The sequence below is a fragment of the Vigna umbellata genome, chromosome 8, assembly GCF_029865625.1.
Source record: "Vigna umbellata cultivar VRB3 chromosome 8, Vumbellata_1.0, whole genome shotgun sequence".
NCBI lineage: Eukaryota > Viridiplantae > Streptophyta > Magnoliopsida > Fabales > Fabaceae > Vigna > Vigna umbellata.
In genome coordinates, this window is record NC_142172.1 from 38,751,357 (window position 1) to 38,775,656 (window position 24,300).

Consider the following 24,300-nt stretch of genomic DNA (forward strand, 5'->3'; position numbering starts at 1 on the left):
TTTTGAAAACATAAAATAAAGAAGTTTTACTTATTAAAAATATAAACTTGTGTTTGGATTTAAAGATAAATTTGTAAGAGTGAAAATGAATGAATTTGAGAAAAAAAAAGGTAAAAGTGAAGTTGTTTGGATTAAAAAAATAGTAAAAAATAAGATAAAAGTTTGTGAAAGTTTGTAAATTATTTAATTGATATGTAAATTATTATTTATATTTTTTATCACTCATGTTATTATTTATATTATTATTGATAAAATATAAATTTATATTATTATTAATTGTAATGGTTAATATTAGTAATATTATTGTTATTGTTATTTTATGTATATCAAATTATAAAATATTGTGAAGTTTTGATTTCCAAAACTTTCTCCACTTTTCTTTGTACACGAGATAGAGAAACCTAAAAAAATTGAATAAAGATATTTTGATAATATTTTTTTGACAATATTTTAATATTATTTACGTGACTTGTCTAAAATTATTGCACAATCAATAATAATAATCATAAACACTAACCTGGACCAATCATATAATGACACGTAGATGATGTTAAAATGTTGTCAAAAAATATTGTCAAAGTATATTATAAAAAAAAAATATTATCCATCTCAATTTTTCGTGTTATCCTTTCAAATCAACGTACTCTGTTTCTCTCATTGGAAACAAACATGGACTAAGAGTGAATACAATTTAAAATGTAAATAATGTGAATCTCTTTACATTAAAAGTACAGGGGAGATAAATATGAACTTTAAATCTTCTGTTTTTTTTTATCGTTTTTAGTGGAAGACAACACTGAGTAATAAGCTGTCGCTTTATGGAAGGTTCCAAGAGATGAAAAAAAGAGTTCAACTAGAGTTGTCTTTATCCTTCCATAATTCTATTATCCAAGAAAGATCCGTCTTTCTAGAATCTAGTGTTGGAAATGAGCCGTAAGTAAATTAGATATAAGTTTTATTATCGGAAGGTAGTAATTTTAAGTTCAATAGGATCCCTATCAGTTAGGGTTTAACAATGAACAGCAAAATTTTTATAAAGTGTGCTTATTAATTATCTACAGCACTGCCTACTGTTGGCATCAATTCTAAATTGTAGCTTTAGGTAACGCGAAGGGACCAAATCAAAATACAAGTATTTATGTGCCTAAAAGGCATGGAATCTTCTGGACCATCCTTTACTTGGTAAATCCGTGGAAAAATTTCAAACAATAATACAATGTCCAACAAAACTCACTGATGTTTTGCTACATAGATCAGTATACAGGGTTGTGTATGAATCGAGCAGAACATGAAAAACTGGAGGCCAAGTTCTGGCTCCAATTGTATACATTGATGAGGTTATTTATTTGTCAGGTATGTGTGTTCATCAAAAGGTACAGATGGCTAGAGATACAACAAGGGATATTCCTTTCTTTGATGATTCAGGAAACTATTTTCACTGTGTGTGGCACTAGGAATCTTGAGCAATCCTCGACATGGCAAAGTTGTAGAAGAAAAGCAGACCAACCCCTGTAAATCATTTTCTTTTTTTTCTTTCTAATGTGACTTTGCCTGATGGCTCAGGGATGCTGCTAGCCTGTTACATTTAATTACCTTCTCTAAGCAATAACTGTGTATGTTTACCCGAAACCAATGAAATGAATCTTTCATATCAGTTGAAAAAAAAAAGTTATAGTGGAGTAAAAGGTGAAGGTAGTCCCTTGGCATGTTGACTCTCTAGCTCAAGAAGCATCAACGATTTCTGCCTCTGATAGCGGTTTCTCTTGGCAGCTAATGCTGCAGAAGAAGTCACAGTAACAGTCGATATTAGCACAGGATTTCGATATTCAAAGTTGATAAATAGAACTCTTAAAACTAAGAAGTCCTTTTAAACCGAATATCTCATCATTTGGTGGAATTTAAGCAGCTGGAACCCAACACTTGCTAGAAGTGAAATTCAATAAGAGGATCCATTTTATAGAAGAAAACAAAATATCACAGCAGATGCCATGTCCAAGGCCCCTAAAAAATCGGTTAGATTGGATTTAAATGACTTCTTCATTTATCTTTGATCCAACCCCGGATTGAACCGGAAATGGAGGTTATTCATAGGAAAAAACTAATGATTAATGAAGACCGGTACATTAACTTAAATCTTGATTTAAATTCCGATATAGAATGTACGTCATTTTGCCACTTTTGAAATAATGAACACGTGATGAAACTTGAATAATACACATGACAGCAAAAGTAAAATAATATTTATGAAGGATGCTTTCATGATCATGACAGGAGCAGTTAGAAATTTCACCCAGTCAGAGTTTGCCAGAACAAGAAAACTAATATAAATACTGCACGAAAATGAAATCCTATGTGTATAAAGTATATTCATAAAAGAGTCCGATAGTTATAGAAAAGAGCAACTACTACTCCGACAAAGCAAATAAAGCAAGGTCACGTTAGCCCCAGAAAACCAATACACGTCACAAGGAATATTATAAATAAAGATGCATGACAAACACAGAATCTTATTGAAATCATACTTACAAATTAATTCATGAGGAAGAGCAAAATCATAATCGTTCCTTTTCCTCCTGATGTAGATATATGCCAACAGCAGTACCACACACAAAACAAAAAGACATGACAAGCCTATTGCAAGTTTACCCCGACTGGATAATCTGCCATGCTCCCAAAACATAGGACATGATGGAAGAGATGGTACACCGCACAATCCCTTGTTGCCAGAGAGACTGAATAAAAAAAAATCACATTGAATATTTAAAAAAGATTATTTCTCGTTGGATTATACAACCGGTCACACATGATTAATATGTAGTTCTTTTTTGCATCCATAGAAAGTTAAATAACTAGTAAGGATTATTATACACACAAGCAAAATAAGGATAGAGCAGAGATAGCAAATAAGGATTATTATTATATACACAAGCAAAGTTATTCAACATTTCAATCTGAACACAAAATTATGCAGAAGCAGATAGAGCAAAGATAGCAAATTAAAATGACATACTCAATAGCTCCACCATGCACACCAACAGAATAAAGTTGCTCTGGAACTTGCCCTTCCAATAGGTTACCATTCAGTAGCCTGACATGATTAAAAAGATTAGAAAATGATATATTTTTTATAAAGCAGAAGCATTGCAGCATCCCCATTTGTGACAGAAAAAGATATTGAACTTGAGGGAAAATAAGCGCTAAATCTAGAGGAAGGACTACACGTCTTACAAAACAGAAAAAGAAAGAAAATAACGAGGTTATAGAACCTAAAGAGACGATCACATTAATTGATGCAGATGTAGTAGATACTTACACGAGCTTCAAATTCGAAGATGCCAAACCGTCAGGTATGGATCCCGTTAACTGATTGTTTGATAAATCCCTACAGTAAAGTAGGAGGAGAATTTTTAAGGAGATGTAGCATTATTACTCGTCTGCTAGAACTAGTAGCTAACTGGGATAATAACTGTTCTTACACTTGTATAAGAGATTTTTGACCCAGTCCAGCTGGTATTTCGCCCGCCAAGGAATTAGAACTCAAATTCCTGTAAAATTAAGTTGCCCACAATATGAAAATGAGCAACACTGTCTGGCAAAACACGTGCTGCATGAATCAGAATACGTATATGGCAAAGGCATAAAATATCGTTTCCAACATTGAAACTGAGAGCAACACTTAATTATAAATAATGAATGTGGATACAAGACAGAAGCCTCCACTAAAAAAATTATGGAAAAAAATGGCAATATGAAGGACAACAAACAACAAACTTAGAGAAAGGCCAGGTATGGAAAATCGAAATACTTGCAGTAGCCATAGCATTCATTTATGAGGTAGAATGCAGAACATCATGAGTCTATCTAAACGGTTTCACATATCAGAAAAAAAAATGGGTTGAAAGTAGAGACGGTGATACTTACAGGCTTACCAAGTTGGACAAAAGACTAATCTGGTCGCTTATGTACCCTTTCAAGCCCTGAGTGCCAAGATCTCTGAAACCGCAACAGGAATTAAGATTTCATTGCAACATGAATTGGCAGAGTAAATAAATTGAAAAAGGATGGAAAGAAGAGTTACATTACATCTCACTTATGACGAGAGCAGTTTTATCGGTAGTCATGCGGCAGGTAACACCCTCCCAAGCATCCCAAGTAGTAGGGGCGCAGGGATCACCATTCCAACCCATTCTATCAGGAATACGAAGCGACTCTTTCAACGCCTTCATCGCAGTCGCTGCAAACACATTACAATTCGTAACTTTCTATTATGCCATTATGAAACAATGAATGAAATAAAATTATACAAAATGTGTGAGACCTTGGAGAGGGAGAGTGGAGGGATCGATTGGAACCAATGCGTAATTCTCAACGCCACTAATGAGAGGGGCACCCACAACCGGCACGAGCTTCAGTGTGAACGCGTTGGAGCTCAAGTTCTTGAGGGTGTAATGCAAAGTCAACGCAGAGAAACCACCAACTTGTTTGTATATGTCAACCCTGGTAACATTATCGCCGTTGATGAACACGTCGAAGACCCTCTCCCCTACTTTTTTCACGCTGGAATCGATTTCCGCGAAGTGAAGCCACACGGTATAGTCCATCTTCGCGTCCACCTCCAATTCGTACTCCAGCGTCCCCTCCGTGGTCACCGCCGACTGGTACACCTTCATGGGGAAGTAATTAGGCTCCTCGTCCGCGCCGGAGATCGATTTCGACGTGGAGAGGAAGCTGACGTCGTTGGAATCTTGGGGGATTTTTCGGAAGGCAGAGTCCGGCTGCCAGGAGCGGGCGAAGCGGTCGGTGTCGTTGGAGAAGGCGGCTCCCCAATGCTGGGGGGCGCCGCAGGAAATGCGGCCGTAGTTGACGAGGATAATGTTGTCGGGTGCGTCGTAGGCGGAAGGGTGCACCTGGATGAGCTCGATGGAGGAGATGAGGGGGGCATCGGTGGCGAAGCCGTAGAAGCAGAGATCGAGGGAGGAGGAGGTGTTGGAGAGGGAGGCGAAGAGGTCGGAGTAGGCGCCCTTGGCAGCGGTGGACTCGGGCCAGGGGGAGCGCCAGCTGAAGAGGACGGTGGAGGAGAGGGCGACGTCGAAGGAGGGAGGGCGGGACTTGGCGTCGTAGTTGTCGTAGACGGTGAAGGTGCGGAGAAGGTAGCGAGAGGAGGAGGGGAGGGAGGGGAAGGTGTAGCAGTTTTTCTTGCCGTAGGAGGAGGGAGGGAAGAAGCGGAGGGTTTTCTCGGAGGGGAGGGGGAAGTTGAGAGGCTGGGAGACGAGGGCGGAGGAGCCGGCGGAGAAGAAACGGTCGGAAAGCCATGTGGTGTTGAAGGAGTCTGTGGAGTTGGCAGAAGTGCCACAGTTAATGTGGTAGGATAAACCTGCGGAATGAATTGAAGAGTGTTACCGAAGAATGAAATGTGAGAGGAGAGAGGAAGAGCTAAGTTTCTTACCGTAGGGATATGGCGGAGGAGGGTGTGGTGGTGGTGGTGCAGAGGTGGTGATAGTGATGGTGAAGAAAAAGAAAAAGAAAAAGAAAGAGATGAAGAAAAGTAAAGTCATGGTGTGTGTGAAAGTGAATGAAGGTGGAAGTGAGGATAGCGTGGGGTTGTGATGCGGAGATGATAATTATGACAAAACCAGAGAGAAGAGAGTGGAAGATGGCGAGATTAGCGGGAGAATATAGTTGAATTGAAGGAGAGAGTAGGTATGAACGCTTTACTATACTATGCAATGACCGTTGTTTCATTTCTCTTTCTAAACTCCCTTCTTCACTCCACACTATCACCTCATGCTCATTTTCTCACGACATTTTTTGAAAAATGTTTTTTAACCATTTTTTTTTTAACTCTTTTACATTTTTAAGTGTTCATCACATTTAAAAACCTCATGCTCCAACTTATCACACTCCTTTAAATAAACATATTTTGCTTACATCATTATACAAATACAATACGACCATTTTATCGGAATACATATAAATGTTATGAAATTAGTTACATCTTTCACGGGTTTTGTATTTTTGGCGTTATTAAAACATCCAAGGCATAAATTTATAAACTGTTACAATAAGATAAATTATATGACATCACTGTTCATTATGTACGTCTTTTAAAAGCATACTTTTTTCTCGTGTATTTTTTTTTTTAAATTACCGAAATTGGTATATTTGAAAAAATTCAGAATACAAGTTATGTTATCTTTATACAATTATATTGAAAGAAATTGACACAATTTTAGTTTAAAATATTTTTAAGTTGAAATCATATAAAAAAAAATACAATACATTTAGAACTGAAGACGTATCAATGTATAATCACTTTAATTCAATTCTGGTGGAAATTATATTAAAATATATAATTTTAGTTTAAAAAAAATGTTCTGAACTAAAGCTATATTACATTAATAAAACTTTAACTTTATAAAATCATTTAAACTGAAGTCGTGCTACATTTATCTGACTTATCTACCATCCCAATTTTTTGAAACTACTCATTTTGGTAATTTTTTTAAAAATTGCATCAAAATTATGTTTTTGTCCTTTTATTAGTCCTTTTCTTATATGTTCAAGTTAAAAATCATCAAATCATCCAAATATTAGTTTATATTTGAAAAAAATGTCAAAATATCATTTATTTAGCTTTTTATGTCCGTTTACAAAACATGGAACCTGACTGATTATAAACAAATTCAATTATCAATTCTCATTTCTATCAAACAATGGTTTGCAACTTCAATTTAAATACAACTCAATACTATTATAATTTACTAACTCCCCTACTTAGATTGTGAGCTATTAACACAAATAACTCTACCGAGACCTTTATACACATATAATACAATATTTACACATAAATATTCATATAAAAAGTTTGAACACCTTTTAACAATTCTGACAAAAAAGAGAGATTCACCTTAAATATTTAAATGACACATACAAACAAATTTTTTAAAAGATAAAAAAATAAGAGAAAATAATTGGTAAAAATTGTAAATCTTAATGTCAGAAATCCTATAACATTCTCCAATTGTCAAATACACTAAAAAAAGTTAAAGGAAGAAAAAAAATAGTTTTAAAATTATGGTAGTCTTTACTTATGAAACTCAGCTAACTATTTTTTTTTTTCACTTATAAATTCGATTTTTATTAGTGAAAATAATCAAGCTCCAGTTTTAAAAGTCAATTATACTCTTAGTTTTTTCATAACTCTTACATTTATCAAACATATATTTTGTAAAATATAAAACTGTAACTGGTTAAATTACATATCAATTTTTAAAAGTTGGCTAAATAGATATTTTAACAAACATTAATTAATTTTTAAAGTCGATAACATAATTTCAATTAACAATATTGTAAAACTAACATGATCAATATTTGTAAACAACTAGAAGTAAATATATTAAATATAACATCAATTTCATTGATTATTTATTAATATCAACCGAAAATAAAGTCTAACAAATTTTAGTCGACTTTGTCATCAACCAATATTCATTAAAAATTTATAACATTGATACTTTTATCGAGTAAACTACTATCTCGTTAGAAATTTAAATTCAAAAAAACGATTGAATAAGAACTAATATTTATCAACTAAACCGTAATTTTTCATGGTAAGAATATTTTTAATTGATCACTTTATTAACTACTTGTAAATAACTTAATTGTGAGTAACCAACGACTAATTATATAACACCAGGTGATCTCTCAAGAAATTATTAGAACAATAAATAATTTGTAGTCTTTGAAAACTGGTATAACATTCTATAAATTTATACTCTAATTATCATTTAAAAACATATTAACAAAATCTGTCTGATGTATTTGATAATGATTTTCTATTCAGCGAATGGCAAAATCAAATATTTACAATAAATTATGAATAATCAGACGAAACGAGTTTAACAACAACCACATCCAGGTTTGAGTTCCAAATATCGAGATTAATTCCAAAGTTCCTTAATACTTAACCAATGTACGTCAAAAATAATTTATTTTCTTGTTCTTTTCTTTAAGTTTATAAGTTATTGAGATAATTTACCGTGTATGATTATAATAATATATATACAAGTTATCGCTAGATAAGTTTAAGAGACTCCTTTATCTAAGAACCTTCAGAACAATGATTAGTGTGGCCATTTTTAAAATCATAAGTATAAATTTTTGTTCTTTAGCAAATCAGTGAATAGATCTATTAATGTGCCAAAGCTGTTATTTTATTTGACCTCAAGAGGTAAAAAATAGGGATGCTTCACTTTTGCACATTCGTTTTTTTTTCTGTGGTCATCACATTAGTCATGAAAGAAATTAAGATACGGTTTTTCTTAATTAAAATTAACCTTTTATTCTAATAATCTAAGTAATAGAAATTTACGTCAAATGTAAATATTTAACGCTAATTAATCAATAATAGCAAGAGCGTTTACAAAACTGCATCTGGTTTTCTTAAATTCGTAATTGTTTTACTTTTTTATTTATTAAATACTATAGGCATGAAATTGCATTAAAGAAAGACTTAATTATAATATGCTAGAAACTTTTTAAAATGAGTAAACAGGAGAATTAACACGAAGTGATTATTTGGTATTAAAGGGTAGTAGGAAGGAAGATTAAATTTCATAAATGTAAATATATAAAATAATAATATGATGCATAGAATATATAAATATATGTTAGTAGTAAATGTGAGTGGGTGAGTAGTGGGGTTTGATAAGCGAAACGTTAATTTTTGTGGGAAAACGTGGTACCCACTATGTATTAGGGTCAACCCACCACTACCTGCACGGCACGCCTAATCTAGCCAAGGGGCAGGTCTGGTATTTACTGTCTATAACATTCCTCATTTTTCATAATTTTTATAATTCTTGACGTTCACAAATTCACTTAATTTTATGATTTAAGTTTTCAAGTTAAAGGTAGTATCAAATCTTTTAGTCATTCATGGTTTCTTATCACTTCAAATTTCTCAAGTTATATAACAACTTTTTTAATTTATCTACTAGAATTAATATATATAGAGAGAGAAAAGAAAAGTATACTGATTTTTCTAAATACAAAATGAATGTTCTTTTCTTTATGTTTTTAATAAATAACATTTACTTTTCATAAATTTTTAATAAAATGAAATTCACTTCTCATTTTTATTTTCAAAACATCACACTAATTAAAATTAATTAAAAAAATTATGAAAATTACAATTTTTTTTTATAGCATAAAATCGTTTATTTATGTCTAAACTAAAGCTAAATTTATAATTTGAATTATTGCATTATAGAAGATAACAAGTTAGAGGTAAACATATTTCCCTCAAACTTAAAGTAAGTTTAGTAAATATATATTAAAGTAAATAAATTAAGAAAATACAAATAAGATGTCATTAGTTAATAGTTGAAAATTTTAAACATTGCATTTAAAAAGAAAATTTCATTAATTTAGCCCACAAATTAGAGAAGCTTTTTAATATCACTTAGCACATTAAATTAAAACATATAAGTATAAATTAATTTAGGAATTTATTGTAAACAGAGTCAATATATTAAATGTTAAGTCATGTCTTCAAATGCGTTATCTCGTTAATATTTTTCTAATTTAAAATATGAATATAGTTTTATGTCAAAACTTACAACATAAATTTTTTAGTAAGTATAATATTCATGACTGAATTGAAAGAGTTCATATGCAAGGAATTTGTTCTTAGTATTTAACGAAGTGTTTGAAATCATATAAAGCTAATAATTAAAGATACTAAATGTTCAATAAATAATTTAATTAACTACGTACTTTTTTTAAAAATTAATTTTAAATTTAATTTAATCTTATCAAACTAATTTATAAAATAAATTTTGTAATATATTCTAAACTAATCTTATTTTAAGTCTATGTAAAATTTTTAACATATTTTCAAATATACATGGATTATTTATATTTTCATGGAGGATATTAATTGTGTTCAAATATTTGTACAGTGAGAAAAATATTTATGCCTGTTTTCAGTTGATACATTTTAGCAATGTGTACCGAGTTTTAGTAGACAAAAATACCCTGTATATCATGGATTCTAAGTTTTAAGGTTAAGGGTATTTTAACAATTTTCATTTTCAAAACTAAAAAAAAACTCCAAACCCTTACTCACCTCTCTCATTCCTCTCAACTCTTTCTCTTTCATCTCTCTCACTCTAACCTTTCTCTGTCATCCATACTATAGTCTCAATCATAAAAAATCAGAAACACTTGTCGTTAAACAATCTTACAAAAAATGATTTTATAATGAGTTTTCATTTTATAATTTTTGTTTTATCTAATTTTATCCAATTTTCACAAGCATAAAGGAATTGGTAATTGACCTGAAAAAAATCAGAAATATTCGCTGTTAAACCATTTCTTACAAAAAATGATTTTAATGACGTCAAAGGAATTCATAATTGACCTGTAAAAAATCAGAAACATTCATTGTTAAACAATGTTTTACAAAAAATGATTTTATAATGAGTTTTCATTTTATAATTTTTGTCGTATATAATTTTATATAATTTCACAAGCATAATGATATCCGAATGAATTGAATTGGTAATTGGCTTAAAGGGTTTTTTAGAGACGATGATTCAACATATGCAGATGATGAAATTAGAGAGGTTAGTGAAGATGGTGAAATTGAAGAGATCTTGAATGAACCTTTACCTCAAGGTGATCAACTCTTTATAAAGGCAAATTGTTTAACGACAAGTGTTTCTGATTTTTTTCAATTGAGACTACAGTAGGGATGACAGAGAAAATGTTGGAGTGAGAGAGATGAAAGAGAAAGGGTTGAGAGGAATGAGAGAGGTGAGTAAGGATTTGGGGGTTTCTTTTTTCTTTTAGTTTTGAGAATGAAAATTATTAAAATACCTTTAACCTTAAAACTTAGAATCCATGATATATAAGGATATTTTTGTCTACTAAAATCCGGTACACATTGCTAAAATGTACCAACTGAAAAATAGACGTACGTGTGTATATATATATATATATATATATATATATATATATATATATATATATATATATATATATATATTTAAGTTTTGTATTTTGAACTTTAAAAGACTCGAGGAATGAGGTGAGTTTGGTAAAAGGTGGTGCAACTAGTAAATCAGGACTTTTTTTTTTCTAATTCAGCCAAAAATAGATCTTCTTCTTTCATTATTACTTAGTTATCCTCCTCCTTTCTGTTGTCTCCTTAGAAACTCAATTTTCTTTTTCCTTTCTTATGTAAGCGTCTTCTTTCCTTAATGTCTTCTGCTTCTTCCTCAGGGAGGCACTTGCATCTTATGATAGTTAATGATTAGGGTTTTTTTTTTTCTATGCCACGAAGAGATTCATTTGGCGTGCAAGCAAAGTCTAGGCACGAAAGTAGCCTTGTTTTAATTTTCAATATATGTTTTGTTTTAAGTTATGTATATTGAATGGAAACTTTTGCATATGAATAAGGACATGATAGAGAAGTAATTAGTTTAATTGTCTACTTCTATTTTTGAGTTTGATATTTGATTATTTTTTTGGATTTTGTGAAATAGTTTAGTTTGATCCTTTTATTTGTGCTATTTAATGAGATTGGTTTAATTTGATCATTGAAGTTCATCTAATGTAGAAACCCATAAAAGTTGATCTAATGAGATTCTTTAATTTAATTGACTTTGTGCTTCCATGATAGTTTAAAGAAATTTAAATGAGTTTTAACTTATTATTCATTTTGGTTCATCAAATGTTTCAATTGAAATAAATTTAGTTTTTTTTAACGTAGAATATTGTTTCATAATACTTAAATAATTTGAATATATATTTTATTTATTTGTCGAGTTATTTAGATTTAAAACTTCAATATAATGAATATAAAAAATATTGAAATAACAATAAGTCAACTTACTAATTCACTGATTCACTAATCAAATGTTTGAAGTCTATTACATTGAAATAGATTTAGTTTTTTTAGCGTAGAATGTTCTTTCATAGTATTTAAATAATTTGAATATATACTTTATTTATTTCTCAAGTTATTTAGATTGAGATTTTAATATAATAAATATTGAAATAACAAAGCATTTTAAGTGAGTCAATTTATTAATCTACTAATCCATACAAGTTTAATTGAGTTACAAAAGTTTTGATTCAACGAGTTTTCAGTTTAACATGTATTCAGTTTAACATGTATTGAGTTAAACTACATAAACGGAATTGACTCACTATGACGTTCTAAATATACATAAAATAATACAATATTAATATTACTTTTAAAAATTATAAAACATAGCATAATATATATTAATACGAACAATACTAGTATTATTTTCTAAATTTATTACAATATCACAATGGTGATTTGTTTCTTATTAATTACGATATATATATATATATATATATATATATATATATATATATATATATATATATATATATATATATATATATATATATATAATAAATAAATAAATAAAGTATCAAATTTTAGTTGACAAAAATACTCTCATATATTATGAGTTATAAGTTTTAAGATTAAAAATATTTGAATACTTTATGACTTTTATTTTAAATTAAATTTTTTTATTAAAATATTTTCGTGTTTAAAATATGTTTTTTTGTCAATTAAATCTTAATATACTTTAAGAGATTACCTAAGTTACCAATCCCTTATAATAAATATTTATATATTTATAAACTAAGCATAAACTTAATTTATAAAGATATAAAATGTTATCTAATTGAAATTACATCATGTTTCGAAAGTGAAAAAAGAATGAAATTATGGACTTATTAAAAATCATAAGAAAGAGAGAAAAAAACACAAAATTTTGATAGGAAGAGCAATTCAATCTAAACTTTCATGCTATGTTTCATAATATTAAGAGTTTGAAACTAATCTCCTGTACAAAAAGACCTAAACAATACTCTTATAGAGTAAAAGAATACCATACAATAGAATAAACTAATATCCTAACAAACATAACAAGAAAAACAAAATTTGGCAATCATTGTTAAGAAAAAATTCAACAAAAGTTCGTATTGTCAACAAAAAAAAACTAGATAATTTTTTTTTTTATGAAAAGAAACTTTGACAAATTCATTTCCACTGTATCTTTTTATACATATGGGAGTACACTAGAATTCACTTGTACTCTCATAATTCCAACCAGCCTTAAAAAAATAATAAGTAACATATAACTTCTAAGTTTTGAACGTGGTAGGTGTCCAATAAGATTTTTTCAAATTTGAAATTCAAACATGAAATTGAAAAATGTAAAAAAAATGTGATAATCAAAACTAATGAATGATTGAATTTTGTTTGTATTTTAGAAAATTTATTTTTAGAAATTTTGTTTTAGTGTGGTAATGTTGGTTGTTTTAAATTTATAACTTTTGATATTGTATCATGATTAAAAAAGTATTATTATTTTTTTAATTCCAAAAAAAAAACTTAAATATTTTAATACTAAAAAACACTTAAATTATGAAGTTTTATATTTTGATTAAAGTAATTTTATACCATCAACTTATTTTCTTTCTGACCAATTATTGATAAATAAGAAACTTATATACTAAATTTACATAAAAAGTTATCTTAACAACTATAAAGACCACCACCTAGTCATTACTATATGTTTCATTGAGTTTTCATCAAAATAATTATATAAGTAAAATTCTAGACACATTGTGTATAAAATAATAGTAAGATAAAAAAAAAATTAAAGTGTACCAAACTCATTCATTTTCTTAACAAATACCACTAAGAAATCACATCATACTCTCTCCTCAATTTGAAAACTTTCAAAAGACGATATTGACTTCCTATTCACAAAATATTCAAGTTAGGTTAGATTACCAACTAGGAAACCACCTCTAATACAATTATACATTATATTATATCCAATCATTAAAAAAATATCAATCACTAATAATTACAAAGTTTTATATTATAATAAAACTATGTCATAATCACAATATTTGAAGGATGATTTAAACGAGTATAATTATGTTTTAGCATAACTCTACAAGTTTAACTCAATTTCACTTGAGAGAGAATATATAGCTCGAGTGACACAAATATAACTAATCATTCAACATGCATTCTATAAGTCATCGCTCAAAATTTCAACAAGTTTCAAAATTTAATTAATATATAAATAAGCTCAATAGTTTATAATTGAAACAAGAACGTTTACTCAAAAATATATAACGATCATATTAACTAAGTTATTCATACCTATCAATCGCATGTATCAATTAAAAGTAACTCTTTAGTAGCAAATGTAAATTTTATCCGTGAGTATAATAATGTAGGTTTTTTTGACATTCCTACTTTGATGGTCTGTAGTTCAAATGGTTTTGTAAAAAAAGTTGGAGAGGTGTAACAAGAAAAAGGGGTGGGAAAAAAAGCCCAATGCGTGTGTCGTGGAGCCCAAAAAGGCATGGGGGTGTGTGAAATGGAAATGGCACTAGCACTGGAATTTTCTTAACCGTTGGATGGGTTTATTGGATGACAAAACCCACTCTATCGCACTTTTTTGTTTGGACGCGTTGAACCCAATCCTTTTCCCTTATCCTTATCTCAGTCTTCGCTACAAATTACCACCCAAAATTTGTTCAGTTTATTGACAGGAGAAAGTTTAAGTCTTTCTTGGTAATTTTGTATTGCTTGTTTCTTGCTCAATGTTTGAATTGCTTCACGATGATTCTTGTTTAACGGTTGGATACAAATATTTAGTTTGATTGCTTCTCCTCACGAACACTGTTGCAGGAATCAACCAAACTCAAAGATGGTGGTGAAGATTCGATTGGCAAGGCTCGGCTGCAGGAACCACCCATTCTATCGCGTGGTTGTTACTGACAGCAAAACACCTAGAGATGGCAAGCAACTTGAAGTTTTAGGCTTCTACAATCCTATCTCAGGTTATTCTCTTATTCTTAACTTATTGTAAAATGGTTCTGTCCAGTGAGGTTGAAAATTTCCTTTTTCAAAAGAAACATTTACAGGGTTATACCATTCAAAATTCCAATTTGCTCTTCAGTATAAGGTAAACATTTTCTTTCCTAAAAGAAACTAAAATTACAATTAAGCCATTGTCATACGTTTGTATAATACGAAAACCTGCTGCCAATGTAGTGTGTATTCGTTACTGTTATGTCTAATGTTTAATTGTTAGGAATTACAAAGATAATGGAGGATGGTTGTAGTTGGTCCTAATTTTTCTTCAATGTATTACTTTTCTGCAGGCAAGGATGATGAAGAAAATATGCGTCTCAAACTGGAAAGAGTGAAGTAAGTAACTTTCTCTAATGTTAGGTTATCTAGTTGTGAGTGTATCAATGCGGGAAAATAGTGTTACTGCCCGGAACACGCTTTCATTATTTGCCTGGCAAAACCTCACCAGGAACATGCAGAGTGTAGGCTTCTAGGGTATACAAAACACTGTGAAATACTTAAATCAAGGCACATAGTTTTCGTTGCTCCGACCAAAATTGTAGCTCCAAATATTTCAATTTTTTGTTTTCTAGTCTCCTGACATTTCCTCAATACAATAAAATTGTGTTTACACTATATTTTTTTTCTTTATACATGTACTTCTGCTAAATTACTTGATAGGTGTTTTCATGGTGGTAATGGGGTTGTGCAGTTGTGCAGAAGGCCATTGGCAGTATAATGAGATATATTGAACTTGCATTTCTATATTTCTTTAATTCAATGATTAGGATTAAATTACCTATGTCAATTATCTTTGAGAAAGAAAAAGAACTGTTTCTGATTGCATGAATGACAGCCCAAATTTATATCTATGAATTTAACTAGACAGCCATCTCCATTTGTTTGATAGCATAAATTCTCCCTACGTTTTATAGGTATTGGCTTTCTGTTGGAGCTAAGCCTACAGAGCCTGTGGAATATCTACTATATAGAGCAGGTTTAGGACGTCAGGGTGGACCATTTGAGAAGTTCTCTTTTGCTGCTCTTAACCAAGAGCAACCAGCCAATGTTGATGACAGTAAAGACAACGGTGAACTGGACTCTCCTCCATAAACCTCTTTCGGTGCTAGTTTTTGATTTCTTTCTCATTTCTTTTACCATTTATTCTAGGTACATCTCCAGAAGCTATATTTTCTATTGGCCTACAAGTCTGAAGATAACACCTCCATAGGTTTGGAGGAGGTGGGTGGTTCTGTGAACATGTCATTCAAAGCAAGGGCAAGACTTTGATCAATTGTTGTACTGTTCAATACCACCTAGAACAATTTATGAGTTATCTTGCTGTTGAGAGACTGATTTCATTTGTTTTCTGGAACTTTTGTATTGGAAAGACATTAGCACGGTAGCAAAAGCAGTTCATTTTATTTTGGCTCGTTTATGCATGTATGACATTGTTGTCAACACTTGTGCATTTGCAATTCTTCTTGATTCTGGGGATTAATTTTGAAATATTTTCCTTTAATCTCAAGTGTCTGTGTGTGTATGGTATAAAAGAAATAACAAACTGTGGCTCAAAATATTTGAAAATTATGTAATACTTTTAATTATAAATGAATATAACCTTGTTCAAAATTCGAGTTTCAGACTCTGTCCTGCACCCACACACGAGACTTAGCTTCTGCTCTACAAGATTTGGCAAGGAGAAACGCTTCAAGGTTCATATTGAACAATTTTTTGTTTACTTTTATTTTATATTTGTTTGACTCTGTAAGTACTCCGCATGGAATTAGAGAATTAATGAGTTTGAGATGTCCGCACTGTCACTTTGGTTTTTCTGCTCTTATTTCCGGAATTAGTAATTTAGTGGCATACATTGTGCTGTATTTGGATTCTTAGACTGTTCCGGCAATCAAATCAATGCTTTTGATGAGTACTTGTTCAGCTCATAATAAACAATTGTTTCTAGAAGTAGCTCATTTTTTAAAACAATTCCAAGCATATCGAACTAACCCAAGAGTTTTTTTAAACAAGAGTTGCTTCCTAAGCAACTCCTTAGCATCCACTCTAAACAAACGTTTATTCATAAGAAAAAAACTCCCATGCTCAAATATGAATGATCAGGAGCTATTAAAAGATTTATGGAGACCTTTTATACGAAACTTGGAGTTACTTAATTTTTTTAGTTGTTTCTGCAGGTAATTATTGCTTTAAATTAAATAAAAGCAATATTTTACAAAACTTATAATTAAGTATAATTAAAAGAATATAAACTTATTAATTGTTTAGAGTTTTTTAAAATTTGTTTCATTAAATAAAATTTAAGTATAAATTTGCGACACAAAGCACAAATGTAGTAACTCCTCTCATGACTTCTTCCATTATATCTGTAATTAGTAATTCACTGTTTGAGCACCTTTGCTAAGAATTACGATTTATCTTTATAAATTCAAAATCCCGCACCTTAATATGTCCAGATTTTAAAAGATACAAATATTAAAATATATTTTCCCGCTTACTTTTTTTAATGATTTTCTTTATTATTCATTAAATAAAAACTACATTCACACAAATTTACAAAAGTAATAAAAAATCACGTTAAAATCCGTGTTACCAATATGACATTTATGAATTATTTTTCTATCCTGGTGTTCTTTTATTCAAACAGAGCGGGTGAATTTCATACACATTTGCAAACATTAAAATTATCTTTAAATTCCTAACAAGCAAGTCGTTGTAGTATAGTGGTAAGTATTCCCGCCTGTCACGCGGGTGACCCGGGTTCGATCCCCGGCAGCGGCGTTGTTTTGTAAACTTCTTTCTCATCATTTAATTAGGTTATTTTCAATAATGGTTTTTATTCTAACAACTGAGTCGTTGTAGTATAGTGGTGAGTATTCCCGCCTGTCACGCGGGTGACCCGGGTTCGATCCCCGGCAGCGGCGTTTATTTTTTTTAAGTCTTAACTAAAATTAATTCAGGGTTGGCCTATTAATAGTTCTTGTTATTATACCTTTAATTTTTGCTGCATTTCTGGACCAATTATTTATCAATCCGTTTTATTATATGCTTGATGAAGATGTAGTTTGAATGAGAATGTAAATTATGTTATTCAAAGAGTTTCTACCTTGGATTAAGCTCAAATAATAGATTCATAATTTCACCATTCAAGTAGGTTACTTTCGTAAGGTGTTAGGGTTGAATGGGGAAAAACTCTAGAGCCTTCCTTTGGTACTAACTAAATATGTAATGTAAAACCCTTCTTGTGTTTAACTAAGAACTTAAAAACTTTTACAATAATTGATTACATTTTTATTACTCTTTATGATTTAAGGGATGACATAGTCTTCATTGCATTCTTTCAAACCTAAAGGATTCTTGTCAAGAGTGGACTTGAGACCATTTTCTTATCTTTTTCTTCCAACTTTAACTTCTGCGCTCAAGAGAGACCTTTAGATAAATAGAATGAGAAGTTTTAAAATCAATGTCAATAGTTTGATACAAAGCACACCAAAGGCTTAGTGCAAAAGCAACATTAGCAAATTCCTACCTTAACCGGGAAGAACTTCTTGTAATACTTTTCTGCTGCAAAAGGGTGATAGACTGTAGCTTTTATCAGCAGGGCAGCAGGACTGAGAAAGTTATGTTATGTGAGTGTTACTAAGCTGATCGAAATGTTTCTGCAACTATAAACCAACTTCTTTTCAGAATTTATAATCCAGGTGGTAAGTTCTTTTCTTTTTATCTGTAGAAATTTGAGCCAAGAGCAAGAAAGATATCTTGCAGGGAGAAATGCTCTATTAGGCTCTTAGGCTATATTTGGATAAAAGTTGAGAATACAATTAAATTACATCAGTAAATTTAACATCATATGCAATAAAAAACTTTACACATTAGATTTGCGAGCATTTTTATACTTGTATGCTTAATTTGTTTATTTTTATCTGATATACTCTATTTTTACATTTACACACGCACATAGACTTCAGAGAGGGATTATATAAAGACCATGAATGATAGTATAAATGTGTTCCTCGATCAATGCAGAAAAAGTCTTTATGTGGCAGATGGATCCCCACGGAGGAATGAAGATTATAATTATGGTACACTAGAAAGACCCAACAAGTTTGTCTGTATTTTGGATATCAAAATTATTTATCTTGATGAGAAAGAACGACTTTTGATCTGAAAAGAAAGATAAACAAGTGTGATGGAGATGTAAGAGGAATCTTTTGACCGCACGTGTGATGCTGCTTTTTTCTAAGATATGTTGAGAAGGTGTTGAATAATGGAAATCGTGATAAAAAAATAACATGACATTATCTTAGAATGACACCTTTTCTGTTTTCCTTCTGGCCAGCTGTTATCCCATCATGACTTAAAACTCCATGTTGCCTTTATACTTTGGAGAGAGCACGAAAACACCTTGTAACTTCTCACTTTATATTTCTCATTTCATCACGGTGTGAATTATTGTAACTTCTTTTCAATGGATGCCATTTTACTTGATCAAGATATCATCCAACTTTGGATCTTCAAAAGTTTAGCACTTTAATAATTTCCTCGTACTCTTTCTCCTCAAATTACGGGATAATAATTGGATTACATAATTTTTTTTATGAGTAGTTGAGGTAACACGCTTATCACTAGATGTGAGAGACAACAGTTATTTATATGTATGGCTAAAAATGACTCTGCTAAAGATAATTATATCAACATGATTATTGTATAACCAAAGTAGAACTATTTCTTGTCACTGCCAATCTCAATATGTTGGTAAGAATCCATCTTGGTAACAGAGTCAATTGATCTGTCATTGTTACATAACCAGCTACGAACCATGTTGTTTACATAGTAAATTAGCAGTTGTAAATAGAGACTCAACCTTCTAGTATTGTGTCCGTACACAAGTGAAACCGTACTTGTTACTTAACTAGTAAGCCACAGTGTGAGTGATGTTCACATAAAAGATGGAAAAATGTTGAATTTTTCTGTTGTATTACTTAGCATATGTATTAGTTTGTTTTACTGTTTTTTCTTCTTTTTTGATATCTCAGTCCATCCCATTTTGGGGGTGTACGTTTATGATTACCCTTAAGGAAGCAGTGTGGAAGAAATTTACATTCCATCTGTGATATGTTGGAAAGAGAGGACAGTGTACCAAATAAAAAATGCAGAAAAATTAAAATCCTTCACAGATGTTGTGGTGAAGAAACATGTGGCGAGTTTGTTCCGTACTGAACAAGCATGTAGAAGAGAATGGAAATGGGGTAGTGGCTTAATGACTGAAAGTACACGTGACTATTAAATTACTATATATGTTAATTATACCGCAGGCAATGGTATTGTGAATCACGAGAACTTCACGTGTAACTCTGACCTCCTTGTTCTGTACAACCGACCAATTTTTTTTAGATTCAAGATATGCTGTGTTTGGACCACTTTGATCACGGAGCATTTCGGACATTAATGTTATCACCTCTGTCTGTAATGCTGTTAAGTTCCCACTGTTTTCCATTTCTATTGCGCTTTCTCAATTACAAAGTTCTGCACCCATGCTTTAAATGAATATAATAAATTTATAATTTTTATATGAGGGTCCAATCAGCACATTAAATATTTTCAAATGACCATTTCTCTAAGAAAATGAAGTTACCTAGAAAACCTCATTGTTCTAATTAAACGACCCCAGTTTGGTTTTGGATTTCTTATGGCTGATGACATCTTCGCAAAAAGTGATGCTCTTTGAATTTCAATGATCTTGAACAGGGAATGATGCTTGAGTCTGCTATATGTTACTGTGAAAAATATAAGAAAAACTTGGCATCTTAACCTTGATAAAGGACTCTGTGTCTGGGTTGGAATACGAGAATTGATTGATGCAAATAAATCGAGAGGATACACTGTGAAATATGTGAAGATCTACCGGTTTCTGAGACAGGATCGGATGAAGTTTTTGCGAAATTTTGATGGGGATTTGTGCAAAATTTCACGGTAAAGAGGAATTTTGTGTCAAATCAACGTGATGGAGAAAAGAAAAATTGTTCTGAAATTTAGAGAATAGACTGAAACAAGAAGCAACGGGGAAATACAATAGTAGGCTATTAGGGGGAAAGTGGTAAGAAAACTGTGTAGTTACTGCTCAACGAGCGAGGAAGAAACATGAGATTATATATACTCAGAAGAGTTTTTCTCTCATAAAAAGTTTAATGTGATAGATAATTTCTATTCAATGTGTTGTCACAATATATAGCAGCAGGAATATTAGACATTCATTTCTTTAAACAGAGAATAGAAAAACAAAATAAAGCTTCGTGCATGAATAATAATTATAAAAATGAAAAAAAAATTAATCATTCAATATTTATCTCTAAAATATTTAAATTTTTTAAAAATAAATTTCTAAATAATTTTTTTTAAAAAATTGTAGCTTATGATCATCCGATGAATTTAAGAAACGGAGAGTTAATACAACTTAATTCAATTGTATAACATATATAATTTTACAATTTTTCTATGTTTTATCATATTAACATTATTTATTTATGTATCATAAGTAATGTTGATATGTTGACAATATTAATTTTTTTTGAAGTGATGGAATTTTATAATTAGAATCACCGAATTTGATGACTTAACCCAACTCAATTGAACTATTATCTGGTTGATTATTAAACAAAATATAAATCTCAATTTAATCTAATTAAATTACATAAAATAAAATAGATTAAATCCCATTCAACTTCACAAGTCCTCAGTTTGATATAAATATATAATTTTGTTGATAAAGTGTTTGAAATTGGAGCGATTAATCTAAACTGATTTAGTGGATGGATGTATAACAGGTGTAACAGTGAGGTGAGAAGAAGATGGTAGAAACAACAAAGTGCTGACAAACGCATTATTCAATATGAAGTGCTTAAAATTTGATGAAGACGAAAGCAAAGAAGGAATAAAATAGTAGCAGAGATTATTATTTAGAACAAGTCGTTGGAAAAAGGTTATCATTTGGGAAGAGCACGAGGTAGAGCAAGTGGGTGCTATCTATGACTAATTTAGTTACACACTTAACTGGCTTTTTATCACACTTGAATAAAAATTTATGCCTCTTCTTATGGAATCTTAGTCAAAAACTTGAAACTTACGTCCTTGGCTACTTTTATTGGGCATATGAGATGCTGCACAACAAAAACAAAACTTTCTCCCTTTTGTTTCATCTACTTAGCAAACTACTTTCAGGCCTATGCAAAAGTCACTTTATCTTATTTTTATATCTTTTCTGGGAAGAGATACCAACAAGGATTTATCTGGATTTCTTTCTGTAAGGTGGAAACAAAAATACAGTGTGAAGGGGCAGAAAATTCTGTCCTATCATCATGTGTACGAATCTTGTGATTCAAATCCATTGCTCATGCAAATATCTCATTACTGCTTCTATATTCTTGCTGTCTCCTCCAAAGCTGTCAGACTCCTGTAACATATTCTGATATTCAGTTGGCTTGGATATCCATCATGCAGCTTTTTGCTGCACATTTTAAACTAAGCTCAACAAAAATCTCCTAAAGGCCAAATAATTAGATTAGAGTTTGTGACATAAATGAAGGCCTAATTTTTAAATCTTCTAAACCGATGTATAGGAGCATGTTTTCATCAGTAATAATTATTATAATTTATCAAGCCTTCTTTTCTTTTAGTCTGTGAAATTAAATGTTTTAGTGTAAGGATAAAGATCGTCATTTTTTTTATACAAATGATTGAAGCGAGAATAGAATCTAAGATATATTTAGACTCATACTCACTACACCACTCTTAATGGTGTGGACTAAAAATCATGCAACCAAGAAAAACTGGAAACAATTTTGTGCTGGTTTGTTTCCACCAGTGGGGAACTCAGAGCATTTGAAGGTTTGAAGTTGCACCCTCCATTATGTACAATTATAATTTTTATTTTTTCATCCCCATACATTAATATATTAATATCATAATTAAGTGAAAGACTCGTATATGGATACAAACAGATATATATATACTGTTTAGTCCAGATTGTTGAAAGCCACTGATTTTCATCTAAGAAAATCTGAACTGACTTTTAAAAAAATGAAGCCAAATCTAGTATACTATTGGTTAGGATGAGGTGAGGGTCATGGCATTCTGTTTATGAGTGATAATCCCAGAGGTTCAATAATTTATAGATTTTGTGGCATTGGATAAGCATGATTTTCAGCCATGGGAATGCAAAGTTTGATGTTGAAAGCTGGGGCCCTAATTATGTGCAACTTTTTGAGATGAAGTCAAGGTAGTAATAAGTTAGTCGATTATGCTATAAAACCTTTGTAATGGTTGTTGTTACGAACTGATATGTAGGATTGAACAGGGCTTTACTTACCCAAGTCCCTCATCTATCAGTCACTTCCCTGATAATGTGGATCCAGGGAAAGATAGAAAGAAAGAACAAAATAAAAGGCAGTGAGAAAAAGAAGAAGAAAAAGGATAAGGCTTTTTGAGTTTTGTCCTGATGGGCAACCATAAACTCTCCATCATGCACAAGATTAAGGTAAGGTTATAAACTGAAATAAAATAGGTACCACATAGTTGAAAAATTGGAGACCCATGATGTTGGTGGGTGGTGGCTACACATAGGATGATAGAGTGTGACATGGCAATGGAAGAAAGAGAAGGGTGGTTGAATTGCTTGGGTTGTTTTTATCAGTTCCCGGTTATTGGGGTAAGGATTCCCAAAGGGTGAGGTGGGGCCCAATTGCTGTTTGTCTGGTGGGTTTAGAGGCACTGCACGCCCTTTCATGCCCCATCGCTGCCTCTTTACTAGACCGATGTGAGATAGGACCACAACCTCAACCACTCCTATAAGAACCCCCCATCCCTCACTCACTCACTCACAACACAACTCAACTTCAAAGCTTCAAAGCTTCAAAGCGTCAACAAACCTTAAAACAAAGGATAACCCTACAAAAATGAAGATGGCTAGTCCTAGCATGGGAGGTTCAAAGAGAAGGCTCTCAAGCAGAGGGCTTGGAGGAGCCCTCAGGGAACAAAGGGCAAGGCTATACATAATCAGAAGGTGTGTGGTCATGCTCCTCTGCTGGCATGACTAGTACTGTTTCACCTCTTCAAAATCCATCACTATGGAAAACAAGATTGCTTCTTTCTCTCCTTTCTATTCTATTTTTCTTCTTCTCTTCTTCTCTTCCTTTCATTCATATCGTGGAGTGTGTATATAGCTGACGGCTGCTTATTGTGGAAGAGTGTTAACAATTTTTTGTATGGCTTGCTGGCCTTATAAATACATATATGGCTTGGCTTTATGTACATCGCAATAACAGAATTATTTATAACAGTTTCAATTTTATCATATA

The 24,300-nt window shown here is 31.3% G+C and overlaps 3 protein-coding genes and 2 non-coding genes across 5 annotated transcripts; 4 read left to right on the top strand and 1 right to left on the bottom strand.

Moving 5' to 3' along the window:
- Positions 1–1,289: 1,289 nt before the first annotated feature.
- Positions 1,290–5,732, bottom strand: LOC124833609 (receptor-like protein 4). Its single transcript, XM_047308126.2, has 9 exons — positions 5,447–5,732; positions 4,319–5,374; positions 4,084–4,234; positions 3,922–3,993; positions 3,477–3,545; positions 3,314–3,382; positions 3,011–3,088; positions 2,527–2,732; positions 1,290–1,776 (listed from the first exon to the last, which is right to left on the bottom strand). Exons 1-9 carry the CDS (start codon positions 5,553–5,555, stop codon positions 1,670–1,672), a joined length of 1,917 nt encoding a protein of 638 aa, XP_047164082.1. The 5' UTR covers positions 5,556–5,732; the 3' UTR covers positions 1,290–1,669.
- An 8,759-nt stretch (positions 5,733–14,491) lies between these two features.
- LOC124833606 (uncharacterized) lies at positions 14,492–16,451 on the top strand. The gene is made up of 5 exons (XM_047308123.2): positions 14,492–14,647; positions 14,765–14,916; positions 15,241–15,286; positions 15,865–16,019; positions 16,100–16,451. The coding sequence occupies exons 2-5, from the start codon at positions 14,784–14,786 to the stop codon at positions 16,141–16,143; spliced, it is 378 nt and encodes a 125-aa protein (XP_047164079.2). The 5' UTR covers positions 14,492–14,647; positions 14,765–14,783; the 3' UTR covers positions 16,144–16,451.
- Positions 16,452–17,656: 1,205 nt separating this feature from the next.
- TRNAD-GUC (transfer RNA aspartic acid (anticodon GUC)) lies at positions 17,657–17,728 on the top strand. Its single transcript has one exon. It is a non-coding gene; the product is annotated as a tRNA-Asp (tRNA).
- A 71-nt stretch (positions 17,729–17,799) lies between these two features.
- Positions 17,800–17,871, top strand: TRNAD-GUC (transfer RNA aspartic acid (anticodon GUC)). Its single transcript has one exon. It is a non-coding gene; the product is annotated as a tRNA-Asp (tRNA).
- A 5,932-nt stretch (positions 17,872–23,803) lies between these two features.
- On the top strand, positions 23,804–24,300 carry LOC124833605 (small polypeptide DEVIL 4-like). The gene has a single exon (XM_088097372.1). It carries the CDS (start codon positions 23,899–23,901, stop codon positions 24,037–24,039), a length of 141 nt encoding a protein of 46 aa, XP_087953498.1. The 5' UTR covers positions 23,804–23,898; the 3' UTR covers positions 24,040–24,300.

Excerpts from the sequence above, each read along its gene's own strand:
- LOC124833606 (XM_047308123.2), top strand. The coding sequence starts at position 14,784 with ATGGTGGTGAAGATTCGATTGGCAAGGCTCGGCTGCAGGAACCACCCA. Across the intron at positions 14,917-15,240 it reads CTTCTACAATCCTATCTCAG|GCAAGGATGATGAAGAAAAT; the intron begins GTTATTCTCTTA and ends ACTTTTCTGCAG. Across the intron at positions 15,287-15,864 it reads CTCAAACTGGAAAGAGTGAA|GTATTGGCTTTCTGTTGGAG; the intron begins GTAAGTAACTTT and ends TACGTTTTATAG.
- LOC124833605 (XM_088097372.1), top strand. The coding sequence starts at position 23,899 with ATGAAGATGGCTAGTCCTAGCATGGGAGGTTCAAAGAGAAGGCTCTCA.
- LOC124833609 (XM_047308126.2), bottom strand. The coding sequence starts at position 5,555 with ATGACTTTACTTTTCTTCATCTCTTTCTTTTTCTTTTTCTTTTTCTTC. Across the intron at positions 5,375-5,446 it reads TCCTCCGCCATATCCCTACG|GTTTATCCTACCACATTAAC; the intron begins GTAAGAAACTTA and ends TTCATTCCGCAG. Across the intron at positions 3,546-3,921 it reads TTGTCCAACTTGGTAAGCCT|GAATTTGAGTTCTAATTCCT; the intron begins GTAAGTATCACC and ends TTAATTTTACAG.